This window comes from Heteronotia binoei, chromosome 16, assembly GCF_032191835.1.
Source record: "Heteronotia binoei isolate CCM8104 ecotype False Entrance Well chromosome 16, APGP_CSIRO_Hbin_v1, whole genome shotgun sequence".
NCBI classification, from domain to species: Eukaryota; Metazoa; Chordata; class Lepidosauria; order Squamata; family Gekkonidae; genus Heteronotia; species Heteronotia binoei.
The window spans coordinates 55494227-55514552 of NC_083238.1; the positions used below are offsets into that span (position 1 = coordinate 55494227).

General features: G+C 45.5%; 1 protein-coding gene across 1 annotated transcript in view; it reads left to right on the forward strand.

Annotated features, from left to right (window-relative positions):
- Positions 1–19539, forward strand: part of MYO1B (myosin IB) — a 207448-nt gene extending 187909 nt beyond the window's left edge. The window contains 6 exon segments of the mRNA XM_060256929.1: positions 392–526; positions 4018–4124; positions 6686–6818; positions 8161–8313; positions 8397–8524; positions 17276–19539. Coding sequence (XP_060112912.1) covers positions 392–526; positions 4018–4124; positions 6686–6818; positions 8161–8313; positions 8397–8524; positions 17276–17399 — 780 coding nt within the window. The 3' untranslated portion in view covers positions 17400–19539.
- Positions 19540–20326: the final 787 nt, after the last annotated feature.

A 20326-nucleotide genomic window follows, 5' to 3' on the forward strand; every position in this document is an offset into this window, starting at 1 on the left:
TGGATTAGATGGACCATTGGTCTGATCCAGCAAGGTTCTATTGATGTTCTTAGGAAGGCCTCGGCCTCTATGCCCTGTTGTCGGTCACTGTGTGGGACAGGATGCTGGACGAGATGGACACTGGTCTGATCCAGCAGGGCTCTTCAACAACGGCATAGAGAGGCTGAGGCCTTCCCCTGATGTTGCCTCCTGGCTCTGGGCTTCAGAGGATCAGTGGCTCTGAATGTAGATGATCATCTGTGTCGCCTTGGCTAGTAACCATTGACAGACTGATCTTTCACGAATCTTAATCAATCACCTTTTAATGCTGGTTATTCCTGTGGACATCATGACCTATCAAATATTTTAGGAAGCACTGATTAATCAGAATGCCTGTGTTTTCTCAACGCAGCTGCAAAAGTATTTCTTGGAGATGAAGAATAAGATGCCTTCTCTATCACCGATTGACAAAAACTGGCCTGCAAGGCCTTACCTCTTTCTGGATTCAACGCACAAGGAGCTGAAAAGGATATTCCATTTATGGAGGGTAACTTTAAACAAGCATCTCCCCCCTGTGATGTTAATAATTGCGTTTTACATTAAAAGTTGGGGTTACTGAAAAAAAAAAGGTTTTAAAAAAATCTCCAGTAGCTTCAATTAATGTAGAAAGGGGGAAGGGGGGGGGACCTCAACTCAAATATCAACAGTGAAACGGAGGGTGGTTCAGTGGTAGAGCATCTGCTTGGTAAGCAGGAGGTCCCAGGTTCAATCCGCTGCATCGCCAACTAAAAAGGATCCAGGCAAGTAGGAATGAAAAACCTCAGCTTGAGACCCTGGAGAGCTGCTGCCAGTCTGAGGAGACAGTACTGACTTTAAGTAGGGATGGTGGCTCAGTGGTAGAGCATCTGCTTGGTAAGCAGAAGGTCCCAGGTTCAATCCCCAGCATCTCCAACTAAAAAGGGTCCAGGCGAGTAGGAATGAAAAACCTCAGCTTGAGACCCTGGAGAGCCACTGCCAGTCTGAGTAGACAATACTGACTTTGATGGACTGAGGGCCTGATTCAGTATAAGGCAGCTTCATATGTTCAAAACACTGTCTGAATGTCAGACTGCCTAAAATATGCAAACCATACAGAATTTCACATAGATTTGATGGATTTACAATCATCGCAATAACCATACGCGTTTCAGCCCCTAAGGGCCTTCCCCCACGGTCAATATATAAAATGTACAAAAATACACGTGTCTTTATACATTTTAGATGTTGACCACTGAGGAAGGCCCTTAGGGGTCGAAACGCATATGGTTATTGTGGTCCATCAGATATTTTTGAAATTATACATGGTTTGCATATGTTATGCAGTCTGATGTTCAGACAATGTGCTAAAATTCCTTTGTGTTTATGCAGGGGTGGAATTCTAGTAGGAGCTCCTTTGCATATTAGGCCACACCCTCTGATGCAGCCAATCCTCCAAGAGCTTACAAGGCTCTTTTTTGTAAGCTCTTGGAGGATTGGCTACGTCAGGGGTGTGTGGCTTAATATGCAAAGGAGCTCCTGCTAGAATTCCATCACCGTGCGTCTGTATTTTTATATTAAATGTTATACATTTTACAAATGGTACATATGCAGCTTGACTCTCTGTTTCAGTGCCTCAGTGAATGTGCCATTCTTAGAATGTGGCCCCGGATAAGAGAAATTCAATAGCATTTAGAACCCAGCTGCCAAGTGGAGAGTTCAGCTTAATGTTTAGTCATGGTCTTCAATTTTGACAGTTCAAGTAATCATGTACCTCACATGAAGCTTGTAGTAGGCTTAGTGGACAATTTTGACATTATCCAGGCAATTCTGCTGGATTCAGGATTGCTTTTCACCCTGAGAAATGCACACAATGAAAATGAAGCTGCCTTATACTGAATCAGAGATCCTGGGTCCATCGAAGTCAGTACAGTCTACTCAGACCAGCAGACTTTCCATAGTCTCAGGCAGTGCGTCTTTTCCGTCACCTCCTCTCTGGTCCTTTTAACTGGAGATGCTGGGGATTGAACCTGGGGCCTTCTGCACGCCAAGCAGAGGCTCCGCCAATGAACCATAACTCTTCCACTAATGGATGAAACCAGGGCTTTTTTTGTAGCAAGGACTCTTTTGCCTATTAGGCCACACACCCCTGATGTAGCCAATCCTCCAAGGGCTTACAGGGCTTTTCTTGCAGGGCCTACTGTAAGCTCCAGGAGGATTGGCTACATCAGGGGGCATGGCCTAATAAGCAAAGGAGTCCCTGCTACAAAATAAAAAGCCCTGGCTGAAACTAAAGCCAAAAAGAAAAAGATTAATCTTATTGTAACCCTTTTCTAGCTCATGTACACTTCACTCACAGTGAGTGCACATACACTGGGTTTGTGTGTTAGCAGGGGTGCATATTAGGCCACACACCTCTGATATAGCCAATCCTCCAAGAGCTTACAAAAAAGAGCCTTGTACGATCTTGGAGGATTGGCTACATCAGGGGTGTGTGGCCTAATATGCAAAGGAGCTCCTGCTAGAATTCCACCCCTTTGTGTTAGTGATTACTTTTAAAACGACAAACAAGGTGGCCGAAGGATACAAAAATCTTGTGGACCCTGATTGGGTGGTGTGGAGAAACGCCATCTTAGTCAATGTTGGTGCTTCATTGGGAGGGATCATTAAACTACTAAAGTAGGCTTTGGCCTAGCCTCCCTCCAACCCCTCCTCCTTTCCAGAGTTAAACCAGCGCCTCTAGGGGGAAAGCCTCCTAGAGGAGCAGGAAGTTCTTTTGTTCTTTTTAATTGAGTTAGGCAGGAAAAAGTCAGTCCGCAGCTGGCGCTGAAGGAGAAAGGTTGGTAGCCTGGGGTCCTGCCTGTGGGGGTGGCCCCAAGGCAGTCATTCACAAGGTAGGGCCAGTTTACACCAGGGATGAGCAGATGCGTTTAAATCCACCTTTATTTGTCCTCTGGTTGCTATTCAGGTGCTGTGCTAAACTTTTACATGTAACTTTTTGTTTTTGTTTTTTTATTTTCTTTCTCTTCTTATTAAACATTTTTTTTCTGTTTTGAATGCTGGCAGTCAAACTCTGTACCACATACATCCCGACCGCTTAGATCACGCTGCTTTATGAAGGGGGCCCTGGGGAAGGGGGAAGGCATGCAGTTGGATACGGTGCCAATCCTCCAGGGCTTCCCCGAAGAAGGGCTGTGGTCTCTGTGATACCCAAGTACAGGGTGGCAGAGGACCTTGAGGCCTGGCCTCATAGCTGGAGAGGGGGATTGGAAGTCCTGTTCCTCTCAATCTGAACCCCTAGACTGAGCAGGTGGTGGCAGCGAGCCCAAGTGGCCAGAGGAGAAATAGCTCCCTCTAGGAGTTGGCAACTCAATAGGGAGTTGACGGGACCGGGTCTGAAGGCAGAATCAGGCCGGTTCCGTCACAGGTGGGAAGGCTGATGGCTCAGTGGTGGAGCATCTGCTTGGTAAGCAGAAGTTCCCAGGTTCAATCCCCGGCATCTCCAACTAAAAAGGGCCCAGACAAATAGGCGTGAAAAACTTCAGCTTGAGACCCTGGAGAGCCGCTGCCAGTCTGAGTAGACAATACTGACTTTGATGGACCCAGGGTCTGATTCAGCAGTATAAGGCAGCTTCAGATGTTCATACGTAAGGCAGCACAAAAATGTTTTAAATCAGTCAGTGAATCTGTTTGTCACTGTGGTCAACATATCTTGGTGTAACCATCACATTTTAGGCAGACCACTTGTTTAAGAATTGGGTGGTATCGGGGGGTGGGGGTGAGAAGAGGCTTTTTAACACATTACAAACTAACTCGATACTGTGGCGCATTGTTCTGAGCAGAATCGGGGTAGGGAGAAAATGTCCTTCTGACGATCGCCACATGTGCTATGCCGTTTGGCACGTTCAGACCAGAAAGACATCGCAAAATGCGTGTCGACTACTTAGCGAGTGGCCAGCAGTGTCCGCTGAAGCCCTTCTGGAAGAACAGTTTTGAGATTCCGTTTTCTCGTATTTCTTGCAGTGTAAAAAGTACCGAGACGGGTTCACTGATCAGAAGAAAGCCGTTTATGAAGAAAAACGGGAAGCCAGCGAGCTGTTCAAGGACAAGAAAGCTCTATATCCAGCGAGGTAAAAGGAACCGTTCTGCTGCCTGTCCCGAGGCTGCCCGATATAAATGGCCTTGCTTCTGGGAGATTAGGGAGATTTTGCTAGACTACAGGTCCCAGCATTGAGCTCTTGGGTACCATGGCACCCAAGAACACCATTCCTGGTGACCACCAAAAGTTTTTAGAAAGTAGGTGGGGCTGTTGCCCAGCAAGGCTTCTGATTGGCCACTGGAGATTGGATTGGCTGTACAGGTTTTTAAAAACATTGCTTTGGCAACAGCTGTCACCACAGCACGAGGATCTTCACTGTGTGACTCCAGGAAAGCTGTGGCAGCCATTTTCTGGCTGGCTCCACCCGCTGCAGCAGCCATTTTCTGGCTGTGCCCATCGCTGTGTCAGAATCGCAAAAGATGCTCACAGGCTGGGAGCTCCTGGTCTAGATGATCCTGTTTCTCTCTCTAATAGATGGTTTGGTGTTGCAGTTAAGTGCGCGGACTCTTAATCTGGGAGAACCAGGTTTGATTTCCCACTCTTCCACTTGCAGCTGCTGGAATGGTCAGCCATAGCTCTCGCAGGAGTTGTCCTTGAAAGAGCCAGTCTGGTGTAATGGTTAAGTGTGCGGACTCTCATCTGGGAGAACCGAGTTTGATTCCCCACTCCTCCACTTGCACCTGCTGGAATGGCCTTGGGTCAGCCATAGCTCTCACGGGGCTGCCCTTGAAAGGGCAGCTTCTGGGAGAGTTCTCAGCCCCTCCCACCTTACAGGGTGTCTGTTGTGGGGGGAGAAAGAGATTGTGAGACTCTGATTCAGAGAGAAGGGCAGGGTATAAACCTACAGTCGTCTTCTTCTAATAGCAGAGACTGCTATTAGAAACCTTTCGTGCACAGGTCGTTTTCACAGAATTACAGTTCCAGCTTTAGCTACGTAACTGCAAGTTACTCTTATCACTATCTCAGACAGGTAAAAGCCTGCATGGCTGATGAATTTCAGCCAGAACTGTTTGTTCCTGTCACGGTGGGCAGCGGTGATGGGGAGGGGGGGTGGATTGCCCAATTCACGTTGCTTAAGGGAGAATAACACCGTCTGCGTTCTTTCTTCTCTCCCCTTTGGAAGCAGACATACTTATCTCATGCGATAAAGGCAGCAAATACGAGTTTTGAAACTTGGCAGAGTTACTCTGGCGATAAGTTAAAGTTCTTTCTGTTTTTGGAAACTAAGCTGGTTTGGGCTGCAGAAATGTTTTGTGTTCCGTCTGAGAGAGTTCTTTGCAATTTGGTGGTTTATCGGACACGAGATGAGCTGGTATCCCACCTGCCTGTTTCATTTCTGCTGGCGGCCTCCGGTCTACTTTGTAGAAGAGAGCCTTACTTGTACATCTGAACAAATGAGGGAGGGTAAAAAGGTAAAACAAGGGTCTCCACCCCAACCTTTTTGAGCCTGTGGGCACTATTGAAATTCTGATACGGTGTGGTGGGCACAGCCACAGAATGGCTGCCGGGGAGGTGGAGCCACAAAATGGCTGCCACAGTTTACTCAAAGTCACTTGTTGGGTGCCAGGGAAGGTGTTGAAGGTTGCCATGGCACCACATTGGGGAGTGGTGGGGGTAGAACTGTGACATAGTTAAGTGGACTGTACTACCGCAGATGGCAGATAGATCACTGACAATTACTGTTTGGAATATGCAGGCCTCATTTTGGGCAGGAGCTCACACAAAAAAAAAATACTTGCTTCTGGGCTGCATTGTTCCCCCACACAAAAAATGGGAAAATAACCCAAGCCTATTGTCATTAGCCCTGACAAGGAGGAGCTGAAAGGGTTAACAGACCTGGAAGAGTTGCCAGCCAGTTCCTCAGCTGAACAAACAGCAGCTGGCCCATCAATCACTCGCCAGGCACCAGTGTCAGCTGTGTCCTCCAAGCTCTTCTCCTCCCATCTCAAGAGTTCGAAGCAGGCTCCGGAAAGAACTTTCAGAGCGAAGACATGAGGCACGCCGAGGCTTCAGATCTCTCAGCCCTGAGTTCTAGCAGAGTCATTGCCACCCAGGGAGCAGGCTGATTGAGACTCCCATATAGCTCCCACCCAGGACCTGGTAACCTTGTGGAAGCAACGTCTATTCTCTGGCTTGCATCCACGCTCCTTCCTGATCCCTGATCCTGACCTGCTTGATTTCCTTGGTACCCTGACCTTTTGGCTATTGGACATTGACTTCTGATTCCGGTTTGTGATTCTGCATTGGTGACTTGGCTCCTACTCGACTTCCTGGACTTTGACCTTGGACTGGCTTTGGACTCCTGCCTGCTTGCACCCAGAGAACGTGTCACCTATCAAGCAGACAGATAGAAATCTTCCTCATGCCACTGTGGTCACAGAGGAGAAAGTCATTTCAAAAGTATGATGGGAGGGAAGGTTTTATTATGACAGTTATACTTCAAGAAACACTTTAAGGTGGATGCTGAGCTGATATAATTTTAGGGCTGTCAAGCCCCCGGTCCCCCTGGTGGTTAGACTTATGTCCGAAAAGCCGCTGATTCCTTCTCTTACTGATCCCTTGTTACCTTTTGTTTCCTTTGTTCCCCTAAAGCGTCGGGCAGCCTTTCCAAGGGGCTTACCTGGAAATCAGCAAGAACCCCAAGTACAAAAAGCTAAAAGACGCCATGGAGGAGAAGGTTATCATTGCCGAAGTAGTAAACAAAATCAACAGAGCGAACGGGAAGGTAAGGACATCCAAACCCTGATGAGGAAAGATCCCAACGTGTCGGCTTTTTTTTTTTTTTTTTGTAGAAGGAACTCCTCTGCATATTAGGCCACACACCCCTGATGTAGCCAATCCTCCAAGAGCTTACAGCAGGCCCTGTACTAAGAGCCCTGTAAGCTCTTGGAGGATTGGCTACATCAGGGGTGTGTGGCCTAATATGCAAAGGAGTTCCTGCTACAAAAAAAGCCCTGGTTAGAGTTGTCCTAAACTCATAATATGACCCTTTTTTTATCCTGTATATTATTTTCTTTTGTTACAAAAACTTTCTAGTGGACCCCTCACCGTGTGGGGTAGCAACAGCGATTACTACTTTTAATATTCCTGCGTTTCTCATTTCTCCATGTAGTCAGTTATAGGTGACCTTACTGTTGATTTTTCGACTGTTACAGCTAGCGACGGCATAACTAGTCGGGAACCTAGAAGATCAAACAGCTAAAACATAGGACAAAACATATCTACAACAGGGATTACTTTTAATATTCCTGTGTTTCTCATTTCTCCAGGTAGTCAGTTCTAGTTGACCTTACTGTTGATTTTTCGACTGTTTCAGCTAGTGACGGCATAACTAGTCAGGAACCTAGAAGATCAAACAGCTAAAACATAGGACAAAACATATCTACAACAGGGATTACTTTTAATATTCCTGTGTTTCTCATTTCTCCATGTAGTCAGTTCTAGTTGACCTTACTGTTGATTTTTCGACTGTTTCAGCTGGTGATGGCATAACTCATCAGAAACCTAGAATGGCGAGTGGCTAAACTATAGTGCAAAACACATCTATTTATTGCAAAGTGCACAGTAACCACAAATTTTAAAAAATTTGTAGAATGTAGATGAAAACAAAGAGGTAGCAGGTATCACGTCTATTAAAGCGCTGCATTACAGGCTTAAGTCAGTTCAAGGCCGGTGGGATGTCCCTTTTCAAAAAACATTTATGGGTTGTATTTTTTTTTAGTTAATTCAGTTATAGAAGATAACATATTGAGGGTGTTCCAGACTAAGGCTTGGTCTCTGGGGAAGCTCCACCCCTTGTAGTTGCTGTGAACTACGATCCTTTCTACAACTCTGAGGGGTGGGTGCCTTGAAGACTGGCCCACCCTGGAACCGTTGATAAGGAAACTTTTAGTTCAACCCCTCCCTTTGTAGACAGGCCATTCACCCCAAGGAGCCACTTCATTCTGTGAACAACATGGGGTCACCCAGACTTTTGAAAACATTGGCCCAAACTTGACTTCGAAAAGCTGTTGTGGGAACGTGTTTCTGCGGGCCCGGCAATAACCTTTTTTGGCGTTCTTCCTCAGTGCACGGCTAGGATTTTCTTGCTCACAAAGAACCATGTCCTCCTGGCCGATCAAAAGTCAGGGCAAATCAAGTCAGAGCTCCCCCTGGAGGACGTCACGAAGGTGTCCATGAGCTCTCAGAACGACGGCTTCTTTGCGGTACATCTCAAGGAGGTGGGTATCCGGTCTTAGGGGATGGGCTCACAAATGCACACATGAACTGGCGTTCACAACTCCGGGTCTCCTTTCTCTTCCAGGGGTCTGGAGCGGCTGGAAAAGGGGATTTCCTGCTCAGGAGCGATCATCTTATCGAAATGGCGACCAAGCTCTATCGGACCACGCTCAGCCAAACCAACCAAAAGCTCAACATTGAAATATCTGATGAGTACGTTTTGTGCTACGGCTAAAAAGTATTCAACAATATATGTGTGTATGTGCACACGCACACACAGAGGCCTCATTTTGGGCAGGTGCTCACAGGAGCAGAGCTCCAGAACCTCTAAATTTTATTGTGTTCTTTCTCCCCCTCCACCCCAAAATATTTTTTTTTTTGCTTCTGGGCTCCATTGTTCAAATCTCCTGTGAGAATTTAGCTAAACTCTTAAGATCTGACAAACTTTCTAATATTTTCCCCCACAAAAAAAAAAGGGAAAATAAGCAAAAGCAGACAGATGGAAATCTTCCTCATGCCACTGTGGCCACAGAGGAGAAAGTAATTGAAAAAGTATGATGGGAGTCAGATTTTATTGCGGCAATTATAATTCAGGAAGCATTTTAAGGTAGATTTTGAGATGATCTAATCTAGTCCACGTTCCGGTGACATCAGGAGTGTGTGGCATATGCAAATGAGTTCTGCTAACGAGCTCCACCACCTCTTTTTCTACAAAATGACTCCTCTGTGTGTGTGTATATTTGCTGTCCAGTTGCAGTCGATTTACAGTGACCCCATAGAGTTTTCAAGGCAAGCGAGCAACAGAAGTGGTTTGCTATTGCCTGATTCTGCATAGCGACCCTGGACTTCCATGGTGATCTCCCATCCAAGCAGGGGTAGAATTCTAGCAGGAGCTCCTTTGCATTTTCAGGCCACACACCCCTGATGTAGCCAGTCCTCCAAGAGCTTACAAAAAAGAGCCTTGTAAGCTCTTGGAGGATTGGCTCCGTCAGGGGTGTGTGGCCCAATATGCAAAGGAGCTCCTGCTAGAATTTCACCCCTGCATCCAAGTTCTAACCAGGGCCGACCATGCTTAGCTTCCACGATCTGATGAGACTGGGCTAGCTTGGGCCATTCAAGTTGGGAGATGACGTAGATGTTATAAACTTGCAAAGCATTAAAAAAAACAAAGATACGATTATCATCCAAGGAAACCTTGTAACAATGTGAAGTCTTCACCTTCCGGCAAAAATATAACTTAATAAACCTGGGCAGGGAATATTTATTATATATTTATTTTTAGTGAGGGTGCCGCAACAGAAAAGGCCCTGCTGCATCCTTTCTTTTCCCCTTCCATCCTGACGAAAGGTATAAGCCAGGTTTGGAATTCTCCTTGGCCCAAGACGATGTTCACAGAAGAACTACCCGATTATTTTCTGTCCTCTCTCCATCCCCTCTACCTGACCATGTCCAAGGCTTACTGACATAATATTTTTGTAGGTCAAATGTCAAGGTGGGTCCCTCACAGTCTTTACCCTCTCAGGCCTCCTCCTGGTATTTTAGCATGACCGTCTGTGCAAGGGAATTTCTTTTTTCTCAGAGAGCCATTTTCTTCTTGACAGCTTCACTGTTAGGAATGTGTGGAACATAATGGATTGTGTCTCGTGAGCGCTCAGCCTTCCTGTGAACAAGAGACAGCCAAATCACGCACACACCATAATCTTAGTGGGTGTTCTCGTAAAAATGGGGCCTTGCGACATTTTGTCACTCCCAAAATAATTTATTGCTGCAGAATTCCTTGCTTACAGGAAGGTCTGGGAGAAAGTGAGGCTTGTGAATTTTTATTTGGCATGAGTGGAAACATGCACGTGGGTGTTCATTTGGAGGAGTAGACGAGGGATTCCGTAATACGATTTTAAAAAGTACGTTTAATGTATTGCCTTTCAGTTGTTGACATCTAAAGGGGTAATTTCAAGTACTTCTGGCAAATAAAATGAAGAAGGGGATGGAACACCTTCCCTTTGAGGAAAGGTTTAAAGGACAGGGCTCTTTAACGTGGAGAAATGATGACTGAGGGGCGATATGATAGAGGTTTACGAGATTACACATGGGATAGAGAAAGCTGAGAAAGGAGTACTTTTCTCCCTTTCTCACAATACAAGAACTCGTGGGCAACCAATGAAATTAATGAGCAGTCAGCTTAGAACAGTCCTTTGCTCAAAGAGTTGCAAGAAGTGGTGGTGTCTACAAGCATAGACCCCCTTCAAGAGGAGATTGGATAAACAACTGGAACAGAGGTCCATCAGTGGCTCTTAGCCCCAAGGTATAGAGGGAACACTATGCTCTGTATTCTTGGTGCTTCGGGGGCAACAGTGGGAAGATTTCTGGAGTTCTGGCCCTGTTTGGTGGACCTCTTGATGGACCCTGGGTTTTTGGCCACTGTGTGACACAGAATCTTAGAGTGGATGGACCATTGACCTTATCCAACATGGCTTCTCTTATGTTCTTATGTTTCCAACTAAAAAGGGTCCAGGCAAGTAGGTGTGGAAAACCTCAGATGGAGACCCTGGAGAGCTGCTGCCCGTCTGAGTAGACAATATTGACTTTGATGGACCGAGGGTCTGATTCAGTAGAAGGCAGCTTCATATGTTCATATATATGTTCATGACACAAAGTGTTGGACGGGATGGACCATTGGCCTGATCCAGCATGGCTTCTCTTAGGTTCTTACATATGTTTGATAGATAATGTTGTACGTTTGGTAAGGGATCCTCCATCACATTAAGGACTTGGTCACACAGCGCGTTGAGTCCGTGTTAAACTGACCTGGTTTTGTCCTGAATATCTTTGTTCTGGATGTTATTAATCAGACTGCCACACTGCAGTTCGAATCACTCCGCGGTGAAATCGTCCTCTGCCATCCACACGACGGGACCGTGCAGTTCTCTTCTTTTGTTTCTCCTGCCATTATGTGCATAATGAGCATAAGCGCATAAGCACATTATGCACATAATGTGCATTGTGTCCATATGTACATAGGTCAGAACAATTTTTACATGTGGTTATGTGCATATTGCTAAGTAGTAAAAAAAATGGCAACCGTAAACTGGATGTGTGAGGCTCCTTTTGCTTCGGGACAGTCTTCAGACCTCCAGAAGTTGGTTGAGAACTATCCAGATGGAGAAAACTATGAGTTGAAACCGGACAACTTAAAAAACACTGCAAAGGAGCAGGTAACAGAATAATCCGGATCGGAGAAGGTTTTGGGGGGCCCCGCAATGATTGACCACGGGGAGGCAGATGTTGAAAACAAATCAGCCAGTATCATAATGCCCCTGTATAAATCGATGGTGTGGTCTCATTTGGAGTACTGTGTGCAGTTCTGGTCGCCGCACCTCAAAAAGGATATTATAGCATTGGAGAAAGTCCAGAAAAGGGCAACTAGAATGATTAAAGGGCTGGAACACTTTCCCTATGAAGAAAGGTTGAAACGCTTGGGGCTGTTTAGCTTGGAGAAACGTCGACTGTGGGGTGACATGATAGAGGTTTACAAGATAATGCATGGTATGGAGAAAGTAGAGAAAGAAGTACTTTTCTCCCTTTCTCACAATACAAGAACTCATGGGCATTCGATGAAATTGCTGAGCAGACAGGTTAAAACGGATAAAAGGAAGTACTTCTTCACCCAAAGGGTGATTAACATGTGGAATTCACTGCCCCAGGAGGTGGTGGCGGCCACAAGCATAGCCACCTTCAAGAGGGGTTTAGATAAAAATATGGAGCAGAGGTCCATCAGTGGCTATTAGCCACAGTGTGTGTGTGTATATAAATTTTTTTTGCCACTGTGTGATACAGAGTGTTGGCCTGATCTAACATGGCTTCTCGCATGTTCTTATGTTGCTGACTGATCAGCCACTTTGAATCCGGTAGGAAACAGCAGTGACAACTGATTAAACTATGCGTCTGAACAGGGCCATACCGTACTACCTTTGATTTCTTGAGACTGCTTTATACAAATCAGATTTCATATACAGATGCCACATGCACATGAGAAAATTACTCTGTGCCCTATGTTGACTCCACTTGGATTGAGTCCATGCATCTCTCACTGCTGCTAGAAGCAACTGCCGAGTGGTGTTCCCACCTTAAAAATATAAGCAGCAACATAGACACAGTTTTCCCGTTCATACAGAAAACAGATCTTGAGTGGAGCAGCCCTAACAATGGTGATGAGCTAGTATTAGCACTGGCATTCAGTGAAACGAACAGAGTAGATCAGGGTGTCAAACACATGGCCCAGGTGCCAAATCAGGCCCCCAGAGGGCTCCTATAAGGCTCCGGAGCAAGTGGCTATTGTTAGCTTCCTTCTCCCTCTCAGCTTGCTTTGCCAGGCTTGCTCAATCACACAGGAGCTACAGAGGAAAGCCTCTATTTTCTCCAATTGCTGAGAGTCCTTCCTTGGTGAGGGATAGCTTGCTTTGTCAGGCCTTCTCAATCGCACAGCAGAGCTACTGAGCCAACTCTCTCTTCTTCCTATTGACTGAGGCTCCTCCCCCTCCTGGTCCCCTGGGGAAGGAAGGAAAGAGCCAGAGCTTCTCTTGCCCAGTTCCCTGGATCGCATAGGAGAGATACAAAGAAAGCACCTTTAAGACCAACAAGTGCTAATGTTTTAATCATGTTATATTTTTAAGTTTTTCTTAAAAAATCTTTAATTGCATTTGTCTGTGTCCTTTATAAAGCTTACATCTCTGCTACCTGGCATTAGATTGTATGACACACATGGCCCAGCCTGACAAGGCCTCATTTATGACACAGATCTGGCCCTCGTAACAAATGAGTTTGACACCCCTGGAATAGATGAATATACTGGGAACAGAAAGAGGGGAAGGAAAACTTAACTGAAGCAAGTTGAATTAAGAAACCAAGAGGTTAATTACCTCAAATATAAGGGCCAAATAACTGTCAATTAAAAACATATAAATATTATCAAATATGTGAAAATACATGTGTTTAATACAAATTAGATAAAACCAAGATACAGATATTGGATTTATGCCCCGCCCTCCACTCTGAATCTCAGAGTCTCAGAGCGGCTCACAATCTCCTTTACCTCCCTCCTCCACAACATACACCCTGTGAGGTGGGTGGGGCTGAGAGAGCTCTCCCAGAAGCTGCCCTTTCAAGGACAACTCCTGCGAGAGCTATGGCTGACCCAAGGCCATTCCAGCAGCTGCAAGTGGAGAAGTGAGGAATCAAACCCGATTCTCCCAGATAAGATTCCGTGCACTTAACCACTACACCAAACTGGCTCTCAATAGGCCCAATAGTAGCCTCAAAACAGAAGAAAATCACATGTAGGTATCAATCAGAAAACATGAAATCGGGCTAGCGTGGGCCATCTAGCTTTAAAAAACAAAGAAATTTATGACCGCAGATCCCTTCGGTGAACTCTTGAACACAGCATTATTCTAGCCACTAGATAAATGAATTCATGTCTGAACAAGAGGATGAAACGATTATTGAATACTCAGCTTTTCTTAAATTTATCTCTCTTGCTCACATGGAAGGAGGGGGTGATTATCTCTGTACTAAATGTGCTGGATGCTCAGAACACAACTGAAACAAATTTTTCTGATTGTGTCAGCCAGTGGTGGAGTTTCCTGCACACCATATTGATCCAATCTGGAAAGCAGTCGGTGTTCGTATTGATTCCAGAACTTGTGACTGCAAGAATGCTTTCTCGCTCTCTCTGTGTCTGTCTAGAGAGAATACAGAGAAATACAGATGTGTGTGCTTAATTTGTGTTTAAAGGAAACTAAAATGCTATAGGGCAGTGCAGTGTATGTGAGCTAGAATCTCCTCATTCTTTGGTGTGTGGACTCTTTATCTGGGAGAACCAAGTTTGATTCCCCACTCCTCCACTTGCAGCTGCTGGAATGGCCTTGGGTCAGCCATAGCTCTGGCAGAGGTTGCCCTTGAAAGGGCAGCTTCTGTGAGAGCCCTCTCAGCCCCACCCACCTCACAGGGTGTCTGTTGTGGAGGAGGGGAGGAAGGTAAAGGAGATTATGAACCACTCTGAGACTCTGAGATTCGGAGTGGAGGGCGGGATATAAATCCAATAATATCATCTTCTTCTTGTCCATTAGTTGTACGCCCCACATACGTAGAGAAATGTGGATGTAAGGGAGGATCGCAGTGTCGGTTATGTGCAGTAGCCACCGCACAAGCAATGCAGTTTTTAGCACATGTTTGAAAGGAGTGATTTTTGAGGCCTTGTGGTGACAATCCGAAACCAGGCACAGTGGCATGGGGCTGTAACCCCAGCTGCTGGTGAAGCTGAGGCTGGAGGGTCACTTGAACCCAGGAGTTCTGGGCTGCTGTGGGTCATGCTGATCGAATGTATGTGGTAAGTTAGACCCAACAGGTTGCTCAGGAAAGAGTGAACCGGCACAGAGTGTAGACAGAGCCCTTGTAGTGACAATCCAAAATCAGTTGGAGGGGGGCGGGTTGTTTGTTTTCACCCTCTCACTGGTACCTGTGAGTGTAATGCTCTGTCAAGGACATACAAAAAGAGGGTAGTTCATTTAACTTGTGGGAATTCAGTAATGCAAGATAGAGGGACAGCTGTCGCTTGTGCATGTGACGCAAGATAGGGAGACAACTGCCACTAGTGCGAGATAAAGGGATGACCGCCACTTGTGATGCGAGATGGGGGGCAACTGCCGCTTGTGCGAGTGACACGAGATAAGAGGACAACTGCCATTTGTGTGAGATAAAGGGATGACTGCCTCTTGTGTGAGTGATGTGAGATAGGGGAACAGCTGCTGCTTGTGCAAGTGACACGAAATAAGAGGATAATTGCTGTTTGAGCAATGTAAGATAGGGGGACAACTGCTGCTTGTGCAAATGACACGAGATAAGAGAACAACTGCCATTTGTGTGAGATAAAGGGATGACTTCCTCTTGTGCGAGTGATGTGAGATGGGGGGCAACTGCCACTTGTGCAAGTGACACAAGATAAGAGGACAACTGCCACTTGTGTGAGATAAAGGGACGACTGCCTCTTGTGCGAGTGATGTGAGATAGGGGGACAACTGCCACTTGTACAAGTGACAAGATAAGAGGATAACTGCTGCTTGTGTGAGATAAAGGGACGACTGCCTCTTGTGTGAGTTATGTGAGATTGGGGGACAATGGTCACTTGTGTGAGTGGTGCGAGATAGGGGACAACTGCTTCTTGTGTGAGTGACATGCATTAAGGGGACGACTGCCACTTGTGTGAGTGATGCGAGAGTGATCTTTCAGGAGCTAGTTTCCTATGATAACTAAATGAAACTTTCCAGTTCAGAGGCAGTAGGCTTCTGGATACCAGTTGACGGGAAGTAACACCAAGGAGAAAGAGGTGGCGGGTTGCTGGATGAGATTGACTTTTGGTTTGATCCAGCTGTGCTCAATCTTACATTCTTATGTTATGAATCTTACATAAGTTGGCAGCTACATGGAGCTGGGTTACTCACTGGAGAGTAGACACTTTTTCCTGTGTCTCTGCAGTTCCATAAAAATCTACCTCCGTTTAAAATATTTGCTGAGTTTCTTCAGGGACCCAAGGCAAGAAAAATACAATACAATCACAAACATATAAAAAGGCAAAAGTATATATACAAAAATAATTAGCCCAAATGAACAGATTCGTTCAGCTTTCAACAAAATGAGGCACTTCCTCTGCAAGGGGTCTTAGTGAGCCATACGCTGAACATGAGTCAACAGTGTGATGCAGCAGCTAAAAAGGCAAATGCCATTTTGGGCTGTATCAACAGAAGTATAGTGCCCAGATCACATGAACTGATGGTATCGCTTTGCTCTGCTCTGGTAAGACCAGACCTGGAGTACTGTGTTCAGTTTTGGGCACCACATTTTAAGAAGAATATAGACAAGCTGGAATGGGTCCAGAGGAGGGCGACAAAGATAGTGAGGTGTCTGGAGACCAAATCCTATGAAGAAAGGTTGAAGGAGCTGGGCATGTTTAGCCTGGAGAGGAGGCAGCTGAGAGGTGATAGGATCACCATCTTCAAGTACTTGAAGGGCTGTCATAATAATAATAATAATATAATAATAATAGATTTTATTTGTATCCCGCCCTCCCCGCACAAGCGGCTCAGGGCGGCTAACAGCATTCTATACATTTACATTAATAGATAAAAACTTTAAATTTAGCAATTAAAAGATTAAACATATAAAAACCAGTTAGTATATTTAAAATACATAATTTGAGTTAATTTAAATTTATCTTTATCTGGCAGCGATAGTGATATTCTGACGCTGGTTCTGCCAGTTTAAGTAGTTCCATAGTAATGTAGATGGCGGATTCCTCATTTACAGCAATTCAGCAGTCGATGTCGGTGTATGCTTGTTTAAAAAGGATGGTGTGGAATTGTTTTCTGTGTCCCCAGAAGGTTGGACCAGAACCAATCGGTTGAAATTAAATCAAAAGAGTTTCTGGTTCAACATCAGGAAGAACTTTCTGACAGAGCAGTTCCTCAGTGGAACAGGCTTCCTCAGAAGGTGGTGGGTTCTCCTTCCCTAGATGTGTTTAAACAGAGGCTAGATAGCCCTCTGACAGCAATGAAGATCCTGAGGTGTTTGTGAGTTTCCTGCATTGTGCAGGGGGTTGGACTAGATGACCCTGGATGTCCCTTCCAACTCTATGATTCTATGATAGATGAAGCGATGATGCCTTGTGCTTTCCCCTGCTGTTTCAGAGAACACGTGAAAATGAACCGTACAAAGGTCAGCTCATTCAGTTGAACGGTACATTTGAATGTACTTGAGCCTGCCTAGCCGCCCTGAGCCTGCCTTGGTGGGGAGGGCGGGATATAAATAAAATTATTGTTATTGTTGTTATTGTTGTTATTATTATTATTATTATTATTATTATTACATCCCTAACTGAAATCTGGTGGGGGTTTTTTTATCATTCTCTTCCAGGTTCCTTGTTCAGTTCAGACAGGACAAAGTGTGCGTGAAGTTTGTGCGGGGGAACCAGAAGAACGGCAACATTCCAACCTGCAAGCGAAAAAACAACCGGCTTCTTGAAGTTGCTGTGCCTTAATTCTCTTGTGTTTTCTCCTACCTTACGCGGAGCCGTTCTTTGTGATGGTGCAATTTTAGCCGTTGTGTGGGGGAGGGAGTTTTGGTGGGACCGGGAGGGGGTGTTCTGCCAATAGCTTTGAGAGACCCGTGCCGAAAGGTGCAACTAAGTTATCGACACAGAGATGTTTTTAGCATGATAATCCACACGCGGGCTTTGTCCGCCGAGCACGTATTATAGGCAGGCCAAATGTCTTCTCGTACTTGTAATGGTTTTTATTTATTCCTCACTTTTTATTGCTGCTTACTACAGGCCTATATACCTTACAGCCCCATTCCTCATAGTTGTGAAGCTGGAATCTTTACCCTCCAGCTATGCAGACTGCGCCAGGAAGGCATTCTTTGCCTCTCTTTCCTCCTCTTTCGTTTCTGGGGCAAAACTCAGTCCAAAGGGTTAATGGAGAGTCAGGATTAGCAGCTCTGGCAAAAATTCTCCGAGAGAAGCCGTAACCCCGTTAATTGCAAACAGCACAGAGCCACTCTATGATGGGATCTTTAATGACACCCAGGGCAGGAAACCCTTGGTTCGGCAAAGCAGAAGGAATGTATGACTACGTACGCAGCAGCTTGCGTATGCTTTTATTTTATTTGCATTGAAGAAGCCAGAGTTTTGCAGCAGCCATTTTAATTGTCAGCTTTTAATGCCTTTTTAAGTGTAGGAAGCCATGGAATCATAGAGTTGGAAGGGACCTCCAGGGTCATCTAGTCCAACCCCCTGCACAATGCAGGAAACCCACAAATACCTACCCTAAATTCACAGGATCTTCATCACTGTCAGATGGCCATCTAGCCTCTTGAAAAACCTCCAAGGAAGGAGAGCCCACCACCTCCCAAGGAGGAAGCCTGTTCCACTGAGGAATCACTCTAACGGTCAGGAAGTTCTTCCTAATGTTGAGCTGGAAACTCTTTTGATTTAATTTCAACCCATGGGTTCTGGTCCTACCTTCTGGGGCCACAGAAAACAATTCCACACCATCCTCTATGGGACAGCCCTTCAAGTACTTAAAGGTGGTGATCCTATCACCTCTCATCCGCTTCCTCTCCAGGCTAAATATCCCCATCTCCTTCAAGCTTTCTTCATAGGACTTGGTCTCCAGACCCCTCACCATCTCCATTGCCCTCCTCTGAACCTGTTCCAGCTTGTCTATATCCTTCTTAAAATGTGGGGCCCAAAACTGAACACAAGACTCCAGGTGAGGTCTTACCAGAGCAGAGTAAAGCGATACCATCACATCACTATCAATAGTCCCATAGGAGACTATTGGGCAGATGATGTATGTTAGAGGGTTACGACATCCAACGCACGTCTTTTGTTTTGTGCAGGGTTCCCCCATTCGTTTAAAATTATTCTTTAAATGTTGAATGTCCAACCGCTTGCACAGGGGAACCAAGTGCAAATGATTTTTAAGCAACGTATCTGTCAAATGAAGGCATTCGATATTTTATTTTTATTTTTTTAACCCCCAGACATTGGCATACATTCTGTGCAATAAAGCATCCGTAAGGCTTGCGAAACTTATTTATAATAACTTCCGTCAGAAAAAGACATGGGTTTGAGGGATCCTGCGTTATCTGTTGTTCTGAAGACTAGGTTTGTGCCGCGTTGAATCCGAAGGGCAAGTTTCCAGATGTACACTACGGTTTATCGCTATTGGGGACGATGTACATAAATTTGGTATTCATGGGTAAATAATTGTTCTAATTCTGTGCTGTTTGGTACGCTTGCGATAACCACATTTTTGTATTTCCAACAGTTTTATATAAGTCGGTGCGCCTGACGTGTATCGTGTGCGCAGAAACACTTTACAGTCAAGACCTGCATTCTGAACTTTCCAAATACAGATTCCAACCTTAAAGCCTTGTATGAAAGCAGGAGAATCAAAAAGAGAGCATTGATTTATGGGGTGTCGTTTTCAAGTGTTTAGGCAGAAGTTAGCTAAAGGGTTTTTTGTCTGTGATTGTTCGGTTTTGTCAATGTGAGGACGGTTTTAGACCTTATTGTATTCTCAGTCTGACGCAAGAACTTGCCTTCCAGGAGAGATTGCTGCACAAAGGTGCAACGCTAAATGCCCAAGTATAAATAAAGAAAAGCTTTGAAATCACTTTGCCTGGCATCGTTACTTATTAAGAATATCAGGGGGGGTTTTAGAAGAAGATACTGGATTCGTATCCCACCGTCCACTCTGAATCTCAGAGCAGCTTACAATCTCCTTTGCCTTCCTCCCCCACAACAGACACCGTGTGAGGTAGGTGGGGCTGAGAGAGCTCTCCCAGAAGCTGCCCTTTCAAGGACAACCAACCTCTGCCAGAGCTATGGCTGACCCAAGGCCATTCCACTAGCTGCAAGCGGAGGCGTGGGGAATCAAACCCGCTTCTCCCAGATAAGAGTCCACGCACATAACCACTACAACAAACTGGCACTGTGGAGTAAAAAATTAACTGAAGCAGATCCGTCAAGGGTGTCTCCTCCCCCCCCTTCAGATGACTGACCATCTTAATAAAATAACTACCTCAGATCCTTTCCTGTTGCATCTTGAAAGAAGTTGCTTCAAAGAGCTTTGAAGATCATCTTAATAGCTTGCGATTTCTCTTCGACCTTCTATGTCAGGGGTGGCCAACAGTAGCTCTCCAGATGTTTTTTGCCTACAACTCCCATCAGCCCCAGCCATTGGCCATGCTGGCGGGGGCTGATGGGAGTTGTAGGCAAAAAAACATCTGGAGAGCTACCGTTGGCCACCCTTGTTCCACGTAGTGCACAAATGCCAAATTGGCGTTGACAGGATTTATAGTAGGTAGTAATTTCACTGTCTGAACCTGGAGGATTCCTCCCGAACACAACGGAGAAAGTTGTGAGCACATGATGGAGCAGTCGAACCACACATTTTTAAG